The sequence below is a fragment of the Lutjanus erythropterus genome, chromosome 3 (assembly GCF_056507025.1).
Source record: "Lutjanus erythropterus isolate fLutEry1 chromosome 3, fLutEry1.hap2, whole genome shotgun sequence".
Classification (NCBI taxonomy): domain Eukaryota; kingdom Metazoa; phylum Chordata; class Actinopteri; order Lutjaniformes; family Lutjanidae; genus Lutjanus; species Lutjanus erythropterus.
In genome coordinates, this window is record NC_139319.1 from 16,002,485 (window position 1) to 16,020,759 (window position 18,275).

Here is an 18,275-nt window from a genome sequence, read left to right on the forward strand (position 1 = left end):
GTGTACATGCAGTATAGAGCTAAGCAAGAAACGTCTTAGAAGAGTCCAGTGTTTTAAGACCTTTAGAAGAAGAAGAGCCCAGAGTCATCATCACTACATTACTGGGCTGTTTCAGGTTGTTATTGCTAAATGGATGTGTCAGTGTGACCCGTCAGTCAGGACACATCAAGTCATTTATCTGAAGTCACATTTACACCACTGTCATGTATGAAATATATAAAAAAATATATATATATACTGTATGCAAGACCATTTCACACACTTCACGCCAATGCACGACCTAATTAAATATCATTTTGGATTAAGAGGTTTGACTGTAGGAATAAATACAGCATCAGGGCAAGTTTTGGAACAAGTCATGTGATAGATACAGTTTATATCTAGAGTACTTAATATGTCATCTGCCCACACTGTTAAATATGCACTTATGTCATCCTGCCACAAATGTCACATTTTAATTATCTGGATACAAACTAATTACAATTACTAATTTCAATGATTATATATTAAGATTTAAAGGACATTTGGGGACATGCGCGTATTTCCTTTCTGGTGGAGAGTTAGCATCGATATCTACGGTTAGCATAATGTCAGCTCTGTTAAGTAGCCAGCAGCTGGTTACCTAGCTGAGCAAAAAGACTGGAAATGGGGGGAAAAAGCTACTCTGGCTCTGTCCAGTGGTTAGAAAATCAGCCAACTGGCAACTTAAAAACTCACAAATTAATGGATTATATCTCATTTGTTTAATCCATACAAAAAAATAAATGTAACTGTGACACTTTGCCGTCTTACACGGGGTTACACGCCGGACTTTTTCTTGGCTGAGATCAGTTACCGAGTAACCAGACTTTAGAAAGTTAGGTGACCGAAAGTTAGACCTACATATATCTGGTGCGTTCAAATGGAATTGTGTTTACTGTGTTTATGAGATGAGCCCTTTTAAAGCCTCCATCACGACTTTGTGAACTGGATGGATTTTCTTTTTAACGTTCTGTTCACAATTTCTGTGTCGTCATTATGAGTTCATGAGTTCCTTTTAAACGCAGCATGTTGGGTAACTGTAGAAGCTGAGGATGGCCATGCTTACAGTTAACCCCTTCTAAGTCCCACCCCTTTTTGCTCTGTTTTCCAATAACAGCTGATCAAGCTGGGTACCAGGCAGAACCTCAGTCTACTTTCTCTTTCCCTGTGTCCTGTGCATATATATGCTGTGTGCTTGGCTTGTCTATGTTGAAAAGAAAACCAAATGAAGATGTTGCTGGGGGGCCTGTAAATAGCTGGTTTTGCTACGGAGCAAAACACTTGCTAACTAGCTAGCTAATGATTGATGTAGATTAAGTAGCTACTTAGCTTATGTCTTTTTTACAGGTCTCCCAGCAACACCTTTTAACCATAATCAATGGTTGACAGGTTTCACAAGAGGTGGGACTTGGTAATCAATTATTTTCAATCAAACTGTTTTGGGTTTTTTTGAGTTATTTCAAGATCATGAGTTAACAATGTTGTTATCTCAAGATAACTAACAAATAAGAGGTTTTCTTGTCATAACACCACAGGGTAATTAATCTTGTTTTCTCGATCTCTCTAGATAAAAAGATAATTTATCTTGAGAAAACAAGTTGTTTTTACAGATAAATTATGGAGAAGTCCACAACAATGAGTGTGAAAACATTATAGCTAATAAGATGACGCAACCTTCTAGTTTCCAGTGATAGCGGTTTGATTATCTTGTTATGTTGAAATAACAAAGCTTCTCAAGATATTTCTCATGATATGATTCTCGTGATGTGATTAAGTCTAAAATCAGCAACAGAACAATAATTGCAAGTGGCCATTCTTAGCTTCTGTAGATAACCACTAAGATAGGCAATAAAGTAAAATAAATTAATGATAAATGTTTGTAACAGCATTATAGGCCTAGCTAAAATTTCTTTCCTAATCAGAACACAGCCAAGCCGAGAAGTTGTTGGGTACATAATCTCATGTACAACTAAGACTGATCATTTTTACACTGGCTTTTGTAGGCAAGTTGTTTCACATCCTTTCCAGTGTTTGTGCTAAGCTAAGCTAACCGGCTGTTGATTACCACCTTGTACCAAAAGGGAAAGTAAATGATCTGGAGAAAGATAGTTTATTGTTGAGTCGCCCATCCTAAAATGTCAGCGTCTGACAACCTGGGAATGAGACTAAATAATCAACCACCATTCTCCAGACTCGCTTACTGCACCTGTAAAGGTCAGTTGCGAAAACAGCATCAATCTTCTCATCTAATTCTCTGCCAGAAAATTAACAAGCATATAACCCAAAATGTCAAACTTTTAAATGACAAATATGTTTTTTTTTTTGCTTTCACTCAAGAACATGCACACGGACAACAACCACTAATAAAAATCAACTTTAAAAGTCAGCTTTTCATGTAGGTTTTGCTGTAGAAGGCAACACTGTTGAATGCAGGTTCAAGACAAAGTCAGCTGCTCTGTGATCCACAGCTCAAAAGGAAAAGAGGGATTGCAAATAATATTCACCACATCTCATCATCCTGCACCCTCCTGCCTGCTGGATCCTCCTCCATTGTTTCAGGCAGAGAGGACATGCTGGTGTCCAGATTTGAAAGGATCAGTGGGACGAACGCTCCTCCCAATGTCGAGGGTAAAGATTATATCCAAAGTGCTATTTACATACATATATACACAGTTTGATTTCGAAAAATAACCACTCTATTTAATAAATTAAAAGTAACAAAAAGCAGATATATTGTCTCAAGGTAATAACATAATTCTTTAAAGGTGAAAAATAGAATTTAAGGAATATAAAATACACTGCTGTGCAAAAAAAAGACGGAAATTAAATGACGCAAACACCCAAAAGCCAGTTTCTCAACCTTCTCTAGTCCTTTATTTTAAGTCCAAATTTTTTTATGATCCCAGGTGGTCTGTTTTCCCAGACTGTGATATATTTCAAATAAATCACATGAGCCTTTAAAATATCTTTCAGATGGTCGTAAAAGGTTGAGAAACATTGCCCAAAGCAATAAAATGAATATTACTCTGCATGTACATACATAGACCTTTCGGATTCAAGATGCTTAACAATCTTGTAAGAGTATATATAAAGAGAGTGACTTTCCTGTGTCCCCCGTTACACTCTGTTGACACTGACACGGTGGTGTATTGCTGTTAAAGTGCATTAAAACCACTGCAGATAGATCTGCCCTCCTCATCCTCAGACCAGGCTGAAGCCCTCGTACTGCTCCACGGCCTGCGTGAGGCGGCGGCGCAGGATCTCTTTGGTCTGGTAGCGGGGCATGTCAAGCAGGTTGTAGCAGGTGTGCGCCACCGGCAGGTAGTGCTCCTCCGCCGTGGTCGACTGGATGACGATACGCAGGCTCTCCATGCCATGGATGGGGATGCGGTCGCTGCCGGTCAGGAACACTGCAGGCAGGAGACACGGAGGAGTTAGAGGGACAATATACCGGAGCTCCACATATGGCTGCATAAAAAGCACTTATATTTTAATTTATATATTCTAAACTAAAGCCGGACTGATAGAGAAACTTTTGAGGCCAAGATTGATTTCAGTATTTGAAAGTACTGCATGCAGTGTACTTAGATTTCCTATTTGTTTGGCTCTAACCTACCTGTTGGGATGTGTGAAAGCAACGTGTGTATATATAGTTACATCATAAGTTAGCTAATGTTAGCAAAATGCTAGCTACCTAGCTAGCTAAAGATGGAGCCAAAAGAGGCAGGATTAGCAAGTGTTGTGACAAAAAGTCAGCCAGCCTGGATGCTGGGAGCTAGCCTAATTGCTGTACATGAGCCTGGACGGTGGCCAGACAGCTAGCCTGAATGCTGGGAATCAAGTGCTGGGAAAGCACCTAGGTGACCTAGGTGATAAATATCGCTGTCAAACCCTTCATTGCAACCACTCTGGAAAACACCAAACAAAACACTGCAGCAGTATTGAATGACATATGCTGGAGGGATGTCATGACAAAAATATACCACTACACAAGGGCCAGTTGTTGTCTAGAGAAAACCAAACATACCATATTTAGTAAATTTTAAGTAAACAGAAGGATTACATGCTCATGTCTTAAAAGACCAGTGTGTCCATAGTGGGCTACTGTAGAAACACGGAGATGCAACATGGCGGATAACTGAAACCCCACAGAAAAAGTATTATTTTAAGCCAATATTGATATCAATATTTGAGAGCTTTAAAACATCTAGTATCAATATTAGCCAGCCATAAACAGATATTTTGAAAAGATACCTTAATTTTGGTTATACATTTGGTTGATACAAAAGATAAAATCAGGTGTTAATGATACTAATTATAGTTCCATTCAGGTCCAGTAGAGTCAGGGTCCATGTTGTCTCACTGGAAAGGCAGAATTAGTATAATTGGTAACACCTGTGTTTACTATTTAGTATCAATATGGCTGCCATGAAAAAAGGTCTATAATTACTGCTAATTTCAATTCAGAATCTACAGATACAACCTGAATTGCCGTCGAGAACAAAAACATGCATTTCCAAGTTTGAAATGCAACGAAAGATTAAATGCTCCTTCATGGGTTAAGAGATGTCTCTTATATCTTCAGCTAATAAAACAATTTTAAAAACATTAAATTATCTAAAAAGAATCATCACAAACTTGATAACAAAGATGTTTTTCTTATTCATTGGAAGGCAATGATATGATCTGATCAGCGTTAAGATATCAGACTCTGAACACACAATTTCATTCATCACAAGGCCTGAAGGAACGAGTCGTCTCAGGCCATCACATAATTTCATTTTCGTGTATTTTTCTTTTCACATGCTTGTTTACAGTGACCTAAAAAGATTAATTTACTGCATCTTAAAGTCTGAGTTGTGCTTTGTGCAGGGATGGAGGAGGTTGTTGTCAACATGTTCAGGCTTTAGTTAAAGCAGAGTGTTTGCAGATTCTGCCTTCACAGCAGGAACTGCACATTATTACAGTATTTCTAAGATGTTTGAGTGTTAGAGCGTGAGAATTAAACTGTCATTCAGACTGAGCAATGAGGCAATTAAGTGCTTACATAAGAACTGCTTCTTCTTCTCCAGAGGGAACTCGTGGAAAACCTCCCAGAACAATCGGACTGTTGGATGAGTGGCTGTATATTCCCCTTTGTAAACGGCGTTCTGTGGAGATGAAAGATGAGGTGATGAAAAGCTTTTCCCTGTTTTATCACTTCCTGTCTGACAGTGACATTTACACAACATTAATCAGTAAAACAAATTCCTCAGAGACGTGCATGAATCTTTGTGTTTTCTCCACAGATAGCATTAAACTTGTAAACACATTTCAGAAAAATTTCTCATGTTTGCTTTGATTTTTTTTGGTTACATAACAATGTTAAGTTTCCCCACTGATTTGATGATGTAATCTGCATAACATGTCTGCACACAAGGGTTGAGCTCACCAGTAAAATATGTGAAACCAAGTGCCAAGACATCACACCCCAAGCTACAGCATAAATAAACAGTCCGTGTCATCCATGTAAACTGTTTTTTTTAAACTATTTGTTTGGTCGGATGTGTCGTTGTTAACAACTGATCAGGGACAACAGATGGAAATGAAGCTTTTAGTCTAATTCTGGCTCAGTTACGTTTTTGTCTCCGTTGATAAATGAACACTGTCCCTGTCAAATAAAATATAAAAAGGGTACTATATATTGTATTACTGTACGGCAATACTGTATTTATTCATAATTTCCATGTTTAACATTTGAATCCACTATGTATCAATTTTTATGGTATGTTCTTGATTATAAGGTTCATATTTTTAACCCTGAAATTTCAACAGATAGTTTTTGTCCCCTGAGGATGAATCATATAGTCTTAAGTGTTCCTATAGAGCCACCTGCAGGTGATAAAAGTTTTCACTTTTAGTTGACAACAACTCAACATCAACTTGATGAACTGGCACCAAATTTTATTCAGACATTTATGGTCCCCAGGTGATGTTTTCTAAAGACTTTAGTGATCCACTGACTTTTTTTTTGTCCTACCACCACCTGCAGGTCAGCATTTGACTTTTACTTTGTTTTATAACCAACAAAAATCACTTTGTGTCCAGTGCTAATTGTAAAATGTTAATAAGCTAGCATGCTGAACTAAGATGGTTAACATCACTGCTTTGCCTCAGTACAGATTCACAAAGCCCCCTGCTTAAAAAAAAAAAAAAGTTGGCCATGTCCTTAAAACACAACCTACAAACTCTCTCAATGTGCTGAACCAGAAGAAACAAAACCTGCAGCTGCTGGAAGAATCTTGAAAGTGAGCGTTAGCATGATTTATCAAGTCACAAGCGTTTCTGTTTACCCCTGTGTTAATGTAATGTACTCCCTTTTAAGTCAGAAATACTGTGAATAACGTGATAGATGTTGATGATGTGAAAGTCACATTTCCAGCTCTGTCCAATGAAACGTGATCATCAACATCTCAACAGCTATCAATTTGCAAATACTTGCGTCACTGAGGATTTGAGGATTTCTACACAGTCATTCCAATTCCAATCCAACTGTGAGATTAATGTGCTCACAAAAAAAACACAGTAAAGAGAGCCAGATCGGACCATGAGTGGGTTGTAATTTCTGCTGCATGACAGTAAATAAGTGCAGCAAACTGAAGTGTTAGACACATTGTTTCTACAAACACTACATGTGTAGACGTTTAAACCACCACACACTGACCTTCTCCATCTCCTCCCAGTTGTAGTTGTTGTTACCGACCACCATGGCCATCAGTTCTGACGGCTGGAACAGCGACAGGATCTCCCCCCCACACACCTTCAAGAAACCAGAGGAGAACGCGGAGTACTGCTCGCTCACGGAGTCTGAGAACACGTAGCGCAGGTAGGCCTCCACAAACTCTTTCCTGAAATGCACACACACACACACCACAGAGTAAGTAAACATTTAGATCATTAATTTGTTCTGCACAGCAGCTGCATCCTCACAAATCACTTTATGAGGAAAGAATTCATTCACACTTGAAGGTGTGACTGTAAACACTCGCTTCCTCCTCCATTGTGTCGGTATCTGTGTGTGGAGTAATTTCATCAGTGGTTCAGAGCTATTAAATTTTTTTCAGACTCGGAGGAGTTTATCAGCAGCCCGATCTGAGTTTGTTTACATCTCAGTGAGGTCGTGCTGCAGATGTTACTCAGGTCGATTAAAGCGATAATCTCTTCAGTCCTGTTGGATCCACCTGTGAGTCCATCATTACAAACACATGTGCCACAACAGCTGAACCCACTCAGGGTTATTTGAAATTTTAGAGAAGCCAAACTACAGAAAAAAGATGAAAGAAAAATCTGAAATATTTCCATTTGATATAAAGTTGAACCCGAGAACCATATCACCGTGCAGAAGGAAGTGTGCATGTTGGAGTGCATGGACGAGAGGCTCATACTCGTGACAGCATAGGATGTAAAGATTAATGGTGTCCCCCCTCAACTGAGTTGTAATGTTAGCACCAGTAAGGCTAGCTAGTGCAGTGATCTGATTGGTGGGTGTAGTACAACAAGCTGCATGCCATCTTCTTCCTTTATATTGCCTATTGTCTCCAAAACTTGGCAACTCATCCAAAACAATTTAGATGTATAAATAGCACTAAAGATAATGTAATGTGTTTTTTAATTTTGGGGTGAGCTGTCCCTTTGACTTAACAGTCACTCTCTGGAAAAGTGACTCCATAGTCCAAAGATTTCTGAAAATCTCCATTCTCTCCACTCTCACAAAATAAAACTGTCTGTAACTAACAGCCACACAGAAATGATGACTTGCTGTTTTTACTTACTGCCACAACATCCTGTCGAAACAGAAAAATCTTGAAAAGAAGGAAGCAAGTTCTTCCAAAAATATTGCTTTGGGGAGTTTAAGGAAATAAACTGAGCTGCAGGGGCTTCTCAGAACAAACCGGCATAAATACAAGTACCGACTCAATAAGCTCATACCGCATCGTGTCAAACAATACTGTCCAATAAAACATTCACAAACACTAAAACCCCTTTCACACATGCACTGCAGTCCTGAACGTATATGGACATCACCCAGAGGAGCTGTATGTGAGAACACAAATGCCAGTTGGACTTGACATTAAATGAATTTCGCCCTGACTAAAAAAAAACAAAAGTGCATTGATTCCACTGACAACTCAGTTGAATCAGGATCACAGTCTTATCTGCTCAGCCACTGAGCAGCTCCACTGGAGCAGTCAGGAGGAGCAGTCGCCGTCTGTCACTTTCCTCACCCAGATTTATCCTGCCGGTTCGGGGACTGAACCAGCGATCTTTCGAGCTTACTTCTGTGACCTTTAGGCCACCACTGCCCTTTTAGGAGCCAGTTCTGATGTAGCAATGATATCAACCCAAAAACGGTCATCTTTATGAGTGAGTCGTCGTCCTCTTCCTGCACGTTCTACAGCCCCCAACCTTGCCTAAACCAAGCAGAGTATAGAGTGCTGCAGGGATGATGTATTCTTGTAAACCAGCCTGGAAGTCAGCATTGCTTTAGTTTCCTCCACAAAAAAAACAATTGGATTTTTATATTCAATTTTGGATTTTAGTCCAGAAAATCTGTGGCAAATAAAAGTTTATGATACTGACGTGTTTCACAAACAAAAAACACTTTTTTTTTTTTTTTTTAACATAAATGCCATCACCAGAAGAGAGAAGCTAATGTTAGAAGGCTATAAACTCCAAACAAAAGGCCAAAACACACTGCAGGCTTCATTTGACGCGCGTCAAAAGACATGCATCAAATGAAGCTTCTATAGCACACTGCAGGCGTCAGATTTAACATGCCATCACCATAAAACCAGCAGTATTTTAGGAAAAGGTCGCTATTTATATGCATCTGTTTATTTATTTAGTATAACCATTAATAATAGTTTATGTCTTTAATAAAATATTGTCCTCTGAGGGGAAAAAATCCTCATCTTTTTTCAGGTCCGTCTATATAATGACTAAACAGTGCGCGATATTCATATTCATAAAAAGTTTTTATATCAAGTTGGCGCATCTGTCCCTATTCACGCGCTCTCTCCCTCCCTCCCTCCCTCTCTGCTGCGGGTCTTTTTTTTTTTTTTTTACCTGGTTTCAGGTGGAGCTAAAGCTCTATCAGCACTCGCTCCTCATGTCCATGCCTTTTTTATTCACTTTAACTCTCCCAAACAGCAGTTGCAGGAAAAAAAAGGCCTGGTCCTCATTTGACGCTCGAAAATCGAAACAGGTTCAGAGTGCGAGCGTCAAGGTAGTTTGATGCGCGTCAAGACGCTTTCAGTTGATTAAATGTATCAAGCCTGGTGTGCTCCGGCTTGGTTGGAACGAAAACCCGTAGCCACATGGCCCTTCATGGAAAACAAACTACACCACGATCACATGACTTCATGTCAACTCAGCTAACTGTTGTGAACATCAAACCTCATCATGCTGAACACTAGTCAGTCTCTGTAGTCTCATTTAGCCACTTGTTACCAGCTGCCTTTTTTAAGACACATAAAAGCTGCAGAATTCATGAGTGAGGTATTTACTGATGCATTTGATATCCTAGAACAAAATGTGACAATCTCTCAAAGTTTGATTGTTCAGAATCTGATCTGAAATACAACTGATGAGCCTTTGAGTGTGCTTCACTTATCATCTGATATTTAAGTATGCATGTTTCATAAATGCTGGCCTTTGGTCTTCATATATCATAGGCTGTGTAATGCTGTCAGAGAATATGCAAATATTGCTGTAGAAATGAAGCTTTGATTGAGGGGGGAAAACATTAAAAAATGAATCAAGTATTGGTTAAGGAAAGTGTAACCCTGCAAAAAACCCACTGACTTTGAGACGAGGGAACCGGACATGCTGATATACTAACTCATGTCCAGGTGTCAGGACTCATTCCTGCAGCTCTCTGTGTATGTCATGTGAGAACACGTCTGACACAGACAGTCTCCTGCTGTGTGCTACATGTGTACAACAGCAAATCTGGACAATGTCCTGACCTGATTCTACGGACATTTTCTGATAGACAGAAACATGAAGACAGGAAATCATCTGTCTGACAAACTAACCTTCAGTCTAAATCAACACATTTGCTTCAGATTGTGATTTCATTTTTATTTTCATTCATTTTCTCTTTTATTTCTGTGATTACAGTTTTATATTTGAATGTTGAGGGGATATTGCAGGAGCAACTTGGGTCACTGCTGCTCGCACCATCTGTTCAGCACTAGCAGCCAGACATGTTGACATCGCTGGCCCCACAACTCTCTGTGGACTCATCCACATTACGCTGTAATCAATGCTACCGGCACAAGGATGAGCTGAGGAAACAGGGCGTTAGCGGTGGAGAAAGACACACCCAATGATGCTTAAAATACCAAAATCAATCTTTCTTTTCAACATAGAACATGACCTTCATTTGGGACAATAAGCCACGAGCTGCCAGCTGTGTGAGCACATGATAATCTGCTGGAAAAATATATTAAAAACCTTATCTGTTTATCTTTCAGAAAGAACAGCGTGTAGAGCATTAAACATATTCATAAAACAAGGTCATTTCAAATGGGACATCAAGTGACGGCAAGTTGATGACTTCATTCATAAAAACATCAAATTGCTGCCTCAGACTGAGTGCAGTTTATATTTGATCCGTCAAGCTGCCTCACCTATTGTTTTTGTCCACGCTGATGTTCTCTCCTCCAGGGATCAGCTCCTTCACTTCCGTCATCCCGTAGTTCTCCCTCGTGATCTGAGATGTGAACACAACAAAAAGTCTTAGACTGGAGTTTTGTACATTTCAGGAAGAAGATGAACTGTCGACTGTAGGATTTAGAGCAGTGGTGTCAAACTCAATTATCATCAGCGGCAGCATCACAATTGTCCTCAAAGGGCCGGTTGTAAATGTAAGACCAGCCTATATAAACATGTCTACTTGTTATCATATTACATAATTACTGCCTCTGCATTCAATTGTTACTGGTTTTAGTAACCCCCCCACCCCCCAAGACCAGTTATTTTATTTGAAATAGAGACCCACATCAGCTCCTGAGATTCTTCCAGTCGAGTAGTCGGCGTTTTTTGTCAGTGTGCATAACAATAGCAGGTAAAAACAGACATAAGCCTATAAAATGCACTTCTTCAGTTTGAGTAATGCTCCCTAAAAGCTACAGTAGTCAGTCGTTTTAGGAAATTATTTAGCCTTTTGAACTCTACATTTGTAGAGATTTCATTTAGCTGTTCCTGCTCGGGCCAAAATGAATAGATCCCCTGATAACTGCACACATCACAAAGAGCCTTTAAAATTAACATTTTATACATTTGAAGTAGAGCTGCAACGAGTAATCGATTATTAATCAACTATTAAATGATTGGCCAACTGTTTTGATAATCAATCAAATGTTTTGGGTAACTTTATAAGAAAGAAAAAGGTCCAATTTTTTTTTTTTTTTAACATTTTATAGACCAACCACCTAATTGATTAATCCAGTAAATAACTGACAGATTAATTGATATTGAAAATAATTAGTTAGTAAGACTAACTAACCTAGAGCCTTAGAGCCCTGATATGAAGTTGAACTTTGAAACTGAATTCTGAGTTTGAGTTTTGACCCTTTGAGGCGTTATTAGTTTGATGTGCCTGAAAGTCTGAGCACACTTTTGGTTTTATTTTAAGCATGTGAAGTAAAATGAATCTGTCAGCTGAGATAATATTACTGTAATCACAACACTAATTTACATCAGCACTTCAATAGCAATTCCAAGTATGTTAGCATCAAGCTAACAGACTGAGTGCTAATTAAAAATTGATTCAACAATCAATCAATCAGGAATTGTAAAAAGAAGAATTATGACACTTGATTTTTTTTCTCCCACCTCTAAAATCCTGTAAGTCAGCATGAAGCAGTGTGAATTAGGTGTGTTGGAGCAAGGAAACACCTAAAACGTGCAGGGCAGTGGGCCCTGAGGACCAGGGTTGGGAAACGGCATAAATGAAGGTAACACTTACAGCAAAGTTGAGAAGAAACGTCTCCTCCACATCATTTCCATCATAGTCTAGAAGTTGTTGTAGACTCCTGCAGAGGAATAAACAGAAGGAATATTAACAAATGATCATGACAGTGAGGAAAACACCATTACAAGTTAAAGTTAAAGGCCAGAATCAGAATCATTAAAAATGTTCAGATGTAGGCGGCCTGGAGGAGAAACAAATAACTACATTTAATATTAAAAATAGCTTATTCATGCACATCATCATACACAGCTGAGGGCTTATCTGTAATAATACCTCCTTCATTTCAGAAATATCTGCAAATCTGTGGCATCATCCATCTGTTTTTTTCTACCTTATCAGACAGTTTATTACATCCATCTGATGTCCCAGGCTTCAATCTGTCCCTGTTTGACTTTTAAAATGAAAACCAGGATCAGCTGTGCCTGTCCTACAGCTGCATGGATCAAACAGATAGGGAACACCCCAAATCGTCTGCTAGATTAAGAGTGGAAACATAATAGCGAATAATACTGAAGGAAATGACTCAGAGGGAGTGTTGTGTTGGTTTTCCAGCCAAGAACATGCTGGAAATTTACCACCAAAACACAGGAAACATTGAGAGAGGGCGAGTGGGTTGGCAAAGGAAGTGCTAATTAATGAAAGACAATCAAATGGTACCAGGCTGAGGTCATTGTGCACTGTTTTAATACTGAAAAGACAATACAAATGGATTTAATGCCAAACATTTTAGAGCCAGTGCTAGTCTTATCTTGTTCTTGTCAGTGTGCTGACTTCAGTCTGTTGAATGTTTAACAGTCAAAATAAACCTGTGGCATATAAACTGTTTTTTGTGATCATGTCCTCTGAGGTTGTGTCGTCTCCAATAGCAACACTTCAGGCTGTGCAGGCCCGCTTGTAGCTTTCAGAGGACTAATCTAAAAATCAATACTCAACTGGACACAATCGGGCACTGAGGAAGTGCTGACACTTCCTGCACTAAATTCAATAAAGAGGCATTTCCAGAGGCAGCCAGTTTCACTGATACTTAAAAAACACACACACACACACACACACACACACACTGGTTATGCAAGAGAGTGACACACTGTTGCACCCTGGTGACAAACTTGAAGAGCGTGTGTTTACGTGTGTTTGAGCACAGCAGGATTCAGGACTGTTGCTTTGCAATTTTACACATTTTACTTACACCTGAAGTGTAATGGATGTGAAATTTTCTCTTTGAAGCCGTTTTGATTTCAGGCTCAGCAGCAAAATGTATTTTAGCCACCTAAGGAAATCAATATCAATTTAAGTGTATACTACTATTAAAGCCAAATATCACTCTTTTCAAACAAACCAGACTCCTTTAGCAATAACAGTAATTTTACCTCACAGGACAGAGGAGTTGCTGGTCTACTGCTGCCTCGATGTGATAATTTGTTTGTGTTGTTGTGTGACTGCTGTGTTTTAAAAGGTTAGTTCAGATTCACCAAAGTCACACAACAAAACAGACAAACTAACCGATCGAGGCAGCAGTAGACAGGCAAATTTACTGTTTGTGCCTATAGAGTTTGCTTGAGCAAGAAAGATCAATATTTAACTCATACAGTGGCAGTTTTACACTGAAAAAAGGCAGTGTGGAAGTAAGATAAAGCAGTAAAAATGTTGTAAACATATATATAGTTAAACTGATATATTTTTAGGTGGGCCCTTCTTTAAAGAAAAACAACTGTTATTAACCACCAAGCCAAATTAGAATGATTAAAAAAAATCGTCTGTCTCAGTGTTGAACACCACCATGACCTGAAAATGACCTGAAACATGGGACGCTCCATCTAGCAGTGTTATTGGACATGTCCAGACTTGTTTGAGCCACTAGAGCGAGAGGACGGTGACAGGAGGGTGTTTGTTTTCCTTCCGTGTCTGGTTGTTGGAACTGAAATAAGCCTAAGACGACGTGAACTGCTGGAGTTGCTGAAGGTACGTTCATAACTGACCGTTGGGGAGGGTGAGGTGAGAAGGAGGCAGTGTTGTTCATGGAGCTTATGTAATGAGGGGGGACTGTGGTTTCGGCACATCACTGAGCCATGTTTCAGGTCTGCCCAAAAGATCCTGAACGCAGAAACCGTGAAGAAGAGTTTAACAGTCTAACTCCTAGTTCTGTGTCTCATGTTTTCAGCTACAGTGCTCTAAGATGTGTAATGTGTTCACACAGTCTTTAAGTGGCTAAAATAGTGACCACTGAAAGAGGATGAGAGGGCTGTCAAACAGGCAGGAGGTGTAGGAAGCTAAACAATGTACTGCTAAGTATCTCATACAACCCCACTTCAAATAATCCAAACCATCCACTTAAATAGGAAAGAAATGTTTATTCTGTGTTGCTTCTCAGAGGACATGGTACCTGGCCTCGGTGGGCGAGAGCTCCTTGAAGTCCTCCAGCGTTGGTGAGACATCAAGCAGCTTCTTGTAAAGAGCCAGAGGGAAGTGGAGGTCCACTACTGTGGAGTTATAGATGGCCAGACCACAGATGATCCCGATCAGGTGAAACCAGTTCTGCTCTACAAAACACTGGAAACACACACGAGAAAATTATTTTACTATTGCCTTTCCGGATGTAGCAACAGAAAGTGTAGCTTGGCTGAACATAAATTCTTACATCCCACAAGCTTGGAAATGATGAGATGATGATCAGCATGGACATGTCTGGATAAATGCACATTTATTATTCAAAAGACTTAAAAGACATGTACTTCAGCTGCCTGTTCTTAAAAAAATGGAGCTGGATATCTGAAATATTAAGACGTTTGATCCAAAACTCAGGCTTAAAAAAATGCGGAATTAATTCCATTTAAAATTCCAGTTAGAGGTTTAGGATTTGTAGACATAAATACACATTTTAAAAGTGTCTGAGTGTGTTTCAGACATTTAACTGTTACATAAAGTCTGAGTAAATATAATTTGTGTTTTTAACAAGTTAATATCACAAGTATGAGGTAATAATGAAGCTGTTTGACCTTGCAAAGACGAATGGAAACAAAAGGGCCCATTAATGTTTCTGTTTCATTGTTGGATCACTTATTAGATTTAAGTAGCTGGTGGTTCTTAAAGTTCAGGGTCATGTTCTCTTATAGAGGGCAGTGTTTTGTAAACCTGAAGGTTTCCACTGACGTGTGTGTGTGTGATGGCAGAACCAGCAGCTGTTCCTGGAAAACGAAGCTGCAGGTCAAATAACACACATTCTGCAGATTCATCATATAGTCTAGTATTTAAAAAAATAAAATAAAAAAAGCTTCCTTCATTTGATTTACTTAAATACTGTCTCAAAACTCTGAGCTGCTACAGGTGGTAAATTCATGTTAAGCTTTTGCACAATCTTCCAGGTGAATTTTTTTAATCTTCTGCTCTGCATTTTACTGACGGCATTGACAAACGCTGATGAACTGTCACTTCCACTCTTCCAGAGAGACAAAACAAATGTCCCCTTTATCAGCATGGAAATGTCTGCATCTGTTTGGCTCTACATTATGTTTAAAGTTGAAGCTAGTAAGAGCTAATGTTCATTTTAATTCAATGACTTTACTGTGGACAACACTGTTATTCATTATCATAACAAGGTCATTTTTATACCACTAATATCAGTGTATTAACAACATCATACCTTTAAAACAAAGTTATATCAAATAATTGAATTTACATACTTCTGACACATTTACAACTGGGCAAACTGTCAGACCACAAGATGAGAGGACCTTGATATTTATCTGTCAAATTACTGATTCAACCCCTAAATTTTAAGGAGGTACTGAACCGAGAACACAGGAAGTAGGAGGTTCAAGGGGTCACTGTCCCCTAACATTAAGGCCCTGTCCCACCTTCTTTTTTAATCGCAAATCAGTTTAAATTTCAGTAGACATTTCAATGTATCACCACTGTTACAATATTAAAGACAATTAACAAATTAAATTAACATTAATTTAAATAGAAATAGTTGATCAAGTAAAGTAGGTAATCAAATAGATACATGAAATATAATATAACACAATATATAGAGAAATGTTAATATTAGTTATAACCATTTATCTAATAAAGACAAAAAAAACAAGCAAACAATCAAATGGAGATGTTGGCAGTAAGTCCAATACAGCACAGTGTATATGTATACATTGTTATTTATCTGTGTCCCACTGGTTTCTTTTGTTGTTGCAGGAAGTGACACGTCTGTCAACCAACACCAAATATTCTGTTTCTCTCTTGTCATCTAAATTTTGGAATTCTTTTCAAATTTTAAAGAGAATTCTGTTCTGATATTTATGTAGTTTTGACGTTGCATTAGAAAGTGTAGTTCATCACTAATAACCTACTGAATCACTGTATTTCTGAAAAACCCATATATTGCTGAGACATCTCAATCATTCCTGTCTACCCCGTGTATGTGTAGACCGCGAGCGTGTCATTAGCTGTGTTTACTCACACACTCGTGATACAAAAAAGCTTTTATTTCAACCTGTGCAGTTGTCTACACCGCCTGCGTGCAGACTTGTGTCTCAGCTGTGTCTCACAGGCGAGCCCACAACTTGAAGGGTTTTTTTATGTTTTGAGTCTATTTTTCCGACAAAACGTGTAAATAAGAGATTGGTGCCAAATAAAAAGACACTGAGTAATATATTTATCCACATTTTGTGACCGAGGCAGAGCAGTGTGCTGCTTTCTGTCTCTCTGCTCCGGCTTGTAATGTAGTTTGAAGGAGCAATAATAACACTTGCATGCCTAAAAATGAGCACTGCAGTCTAAATAGCAGGCTGGGGCCATACATGGTATATTAAATAGGTAGAAATCCTATTAAATAAATTATCTATAGTTGAAGTAAGTTGTTTCCCCCTGGCCGTCTGCACTGTTCCTGCAGGAGCACAAGATGTGCACAACATTATAATTTGACAGTAACAAGTGATGAGTCCAATACTGTAAGTTGATCAACTGTTTATAACTGTCAGAAGTCTGTCAATGTAAAGTCAAGCCTGTTAACCTGAAAACAAAAGCCAGCTGCTCTGAAAATACACAGTCTGGAGTTGTAGTTTAGTGACTGCCTGCCAGACTCCATTAACAAAGTGCTCATTTTAACCGTTATAAATGTCTACTCCTTCTAAAAGAATATTCACGATTTCTTACCCATAAACAAACACTTGGCCTTTTGGCAAACATCTGGCATTGAATTGAACACTAATGAACCTGAAACTGTCAAACAAAAGTCATTCCAGCTCAGAATGGAAATTTCAACTTTCCACCTTAGCAAGTTTCCTTCATCACCGATGACATCATGGTCATTTTATGACTTATTACAGTAAATATATTGCAGATTTCTCCTTTAAAATATTATACCGATGGCCTTCACTTCCCATCATGCAATGCTGGACTACTTACTGGACTGCATTTTCTATTTTCTGTTCCAAAATGCAAAGGTATTGTTTTTTTGTTTTTGTTTTTTTTACTTTTTTTTGTTGGTCTTTTGTTTGTATTGTTGCTCATGTGTTTTTTTGTTTTTTTCAGAACATGGTGGTTCGACACAGCTGTATTTCACTACTGCTTCACACACTTTCCAGTTCCCCTTTGTAATTCTCTATCTAGTGGTATCTAGTGCCCTTGTACTGCACTCTGAAGCTTAATTAAATTATTGATTGCACTGCTCATTATATGGAAAGGCTTCACAAAGCTGATATGTTTCCAGTTCTCCATTTTCATTAACTTGCAGTAAGCTTGTTTAGTAACCTAAAGAATCGTATCTGGAGTCTTTTACATCATTGACATGTGAACACAGCGTTGTTGTGCACAGCAACTCACTTTGTCTGAGAACCACAGCAGGTTGGACTCTTTGTAATGAGTGAACATCCCGTATACAGGATCCATCAGCTCCTTTAACAGCAGCAGGAAGAACTCTTTAGTTACTCCACCTGCATCCACGGCTTCCTCTCCATCAAAGATCACCTGCAGGAGGAAGATGAGGAGATCACAAAGAGTACAGATGGCTTGTGGAATTTTTTTTTTCAAAAGCTTGGGTGTAGCTCTCACCTTGAGCGGTTTCTTGAGGTCCACATCAGAGTACATCGTGAGCTCACGCAGCGTGTCGCTCACTAAATGGTTTCTGCGCACATGGAGCACCAAGTAAGGGTTCCTAGCAAGGTGGGGTTCCAACGTGAGCAGCATAAAGACATTGTGCAGGTTTGCACCGCTTACTGCCATCTTGGTCACAGAGTGATGAGGG

The 18,275-nt window shown here is 38.9% G+C and overlaps 1 protein-coding gene across 1 annotated transcript in view; it reads right to left on the reverse strand.

The window, feature by feature from the left end:
* Nucleotides 1–1,545: 1,545 nt before the first annotated feature.
* The window catches only part of herc3 (HECT and RLD domain containing E3 ubiquitin protein ligase 3), a 44,337-nt gene continuing 27,607 nt past the window's right edge, over nt 1,546–18,275 (reverse strand). Inside the window, exons 18-25 of the mRNA XM_084715181.1 lie at nt 18,083–18,253; nt 17,855–17,998; nt 14,421–14,587; nt 12,035–12,101; nt 10,695–10,777; nt 6,725–6,908; nt 5,069–5,171; nt 1,546–3,431 (exon numbers count right to left, since the gene is read on the reverse strand). Coding sequence (XP_084571307.1) covers nt 3,223–3,431; nt 5,069–5,171; nt 6,725–6,908; nt 10,695–10,777; nt 12,035–12,101; nt 14,421–14,587; nt 17,855–17,998; nt 18,083–18,253 — 1,128 coding nt within the window. The 3' untranslated portion in view covers nt 1,546–3,222. The remainder of the gene's footprint in view (nt 3,432–5,068; nt 5,172–6,724; nt 6,909–10,694; nt 10,778–12,034; nt 12,102–14,420; nt 14,588–17,854; nt 17,999–18,082; nt 18,254–18,275) is intronic.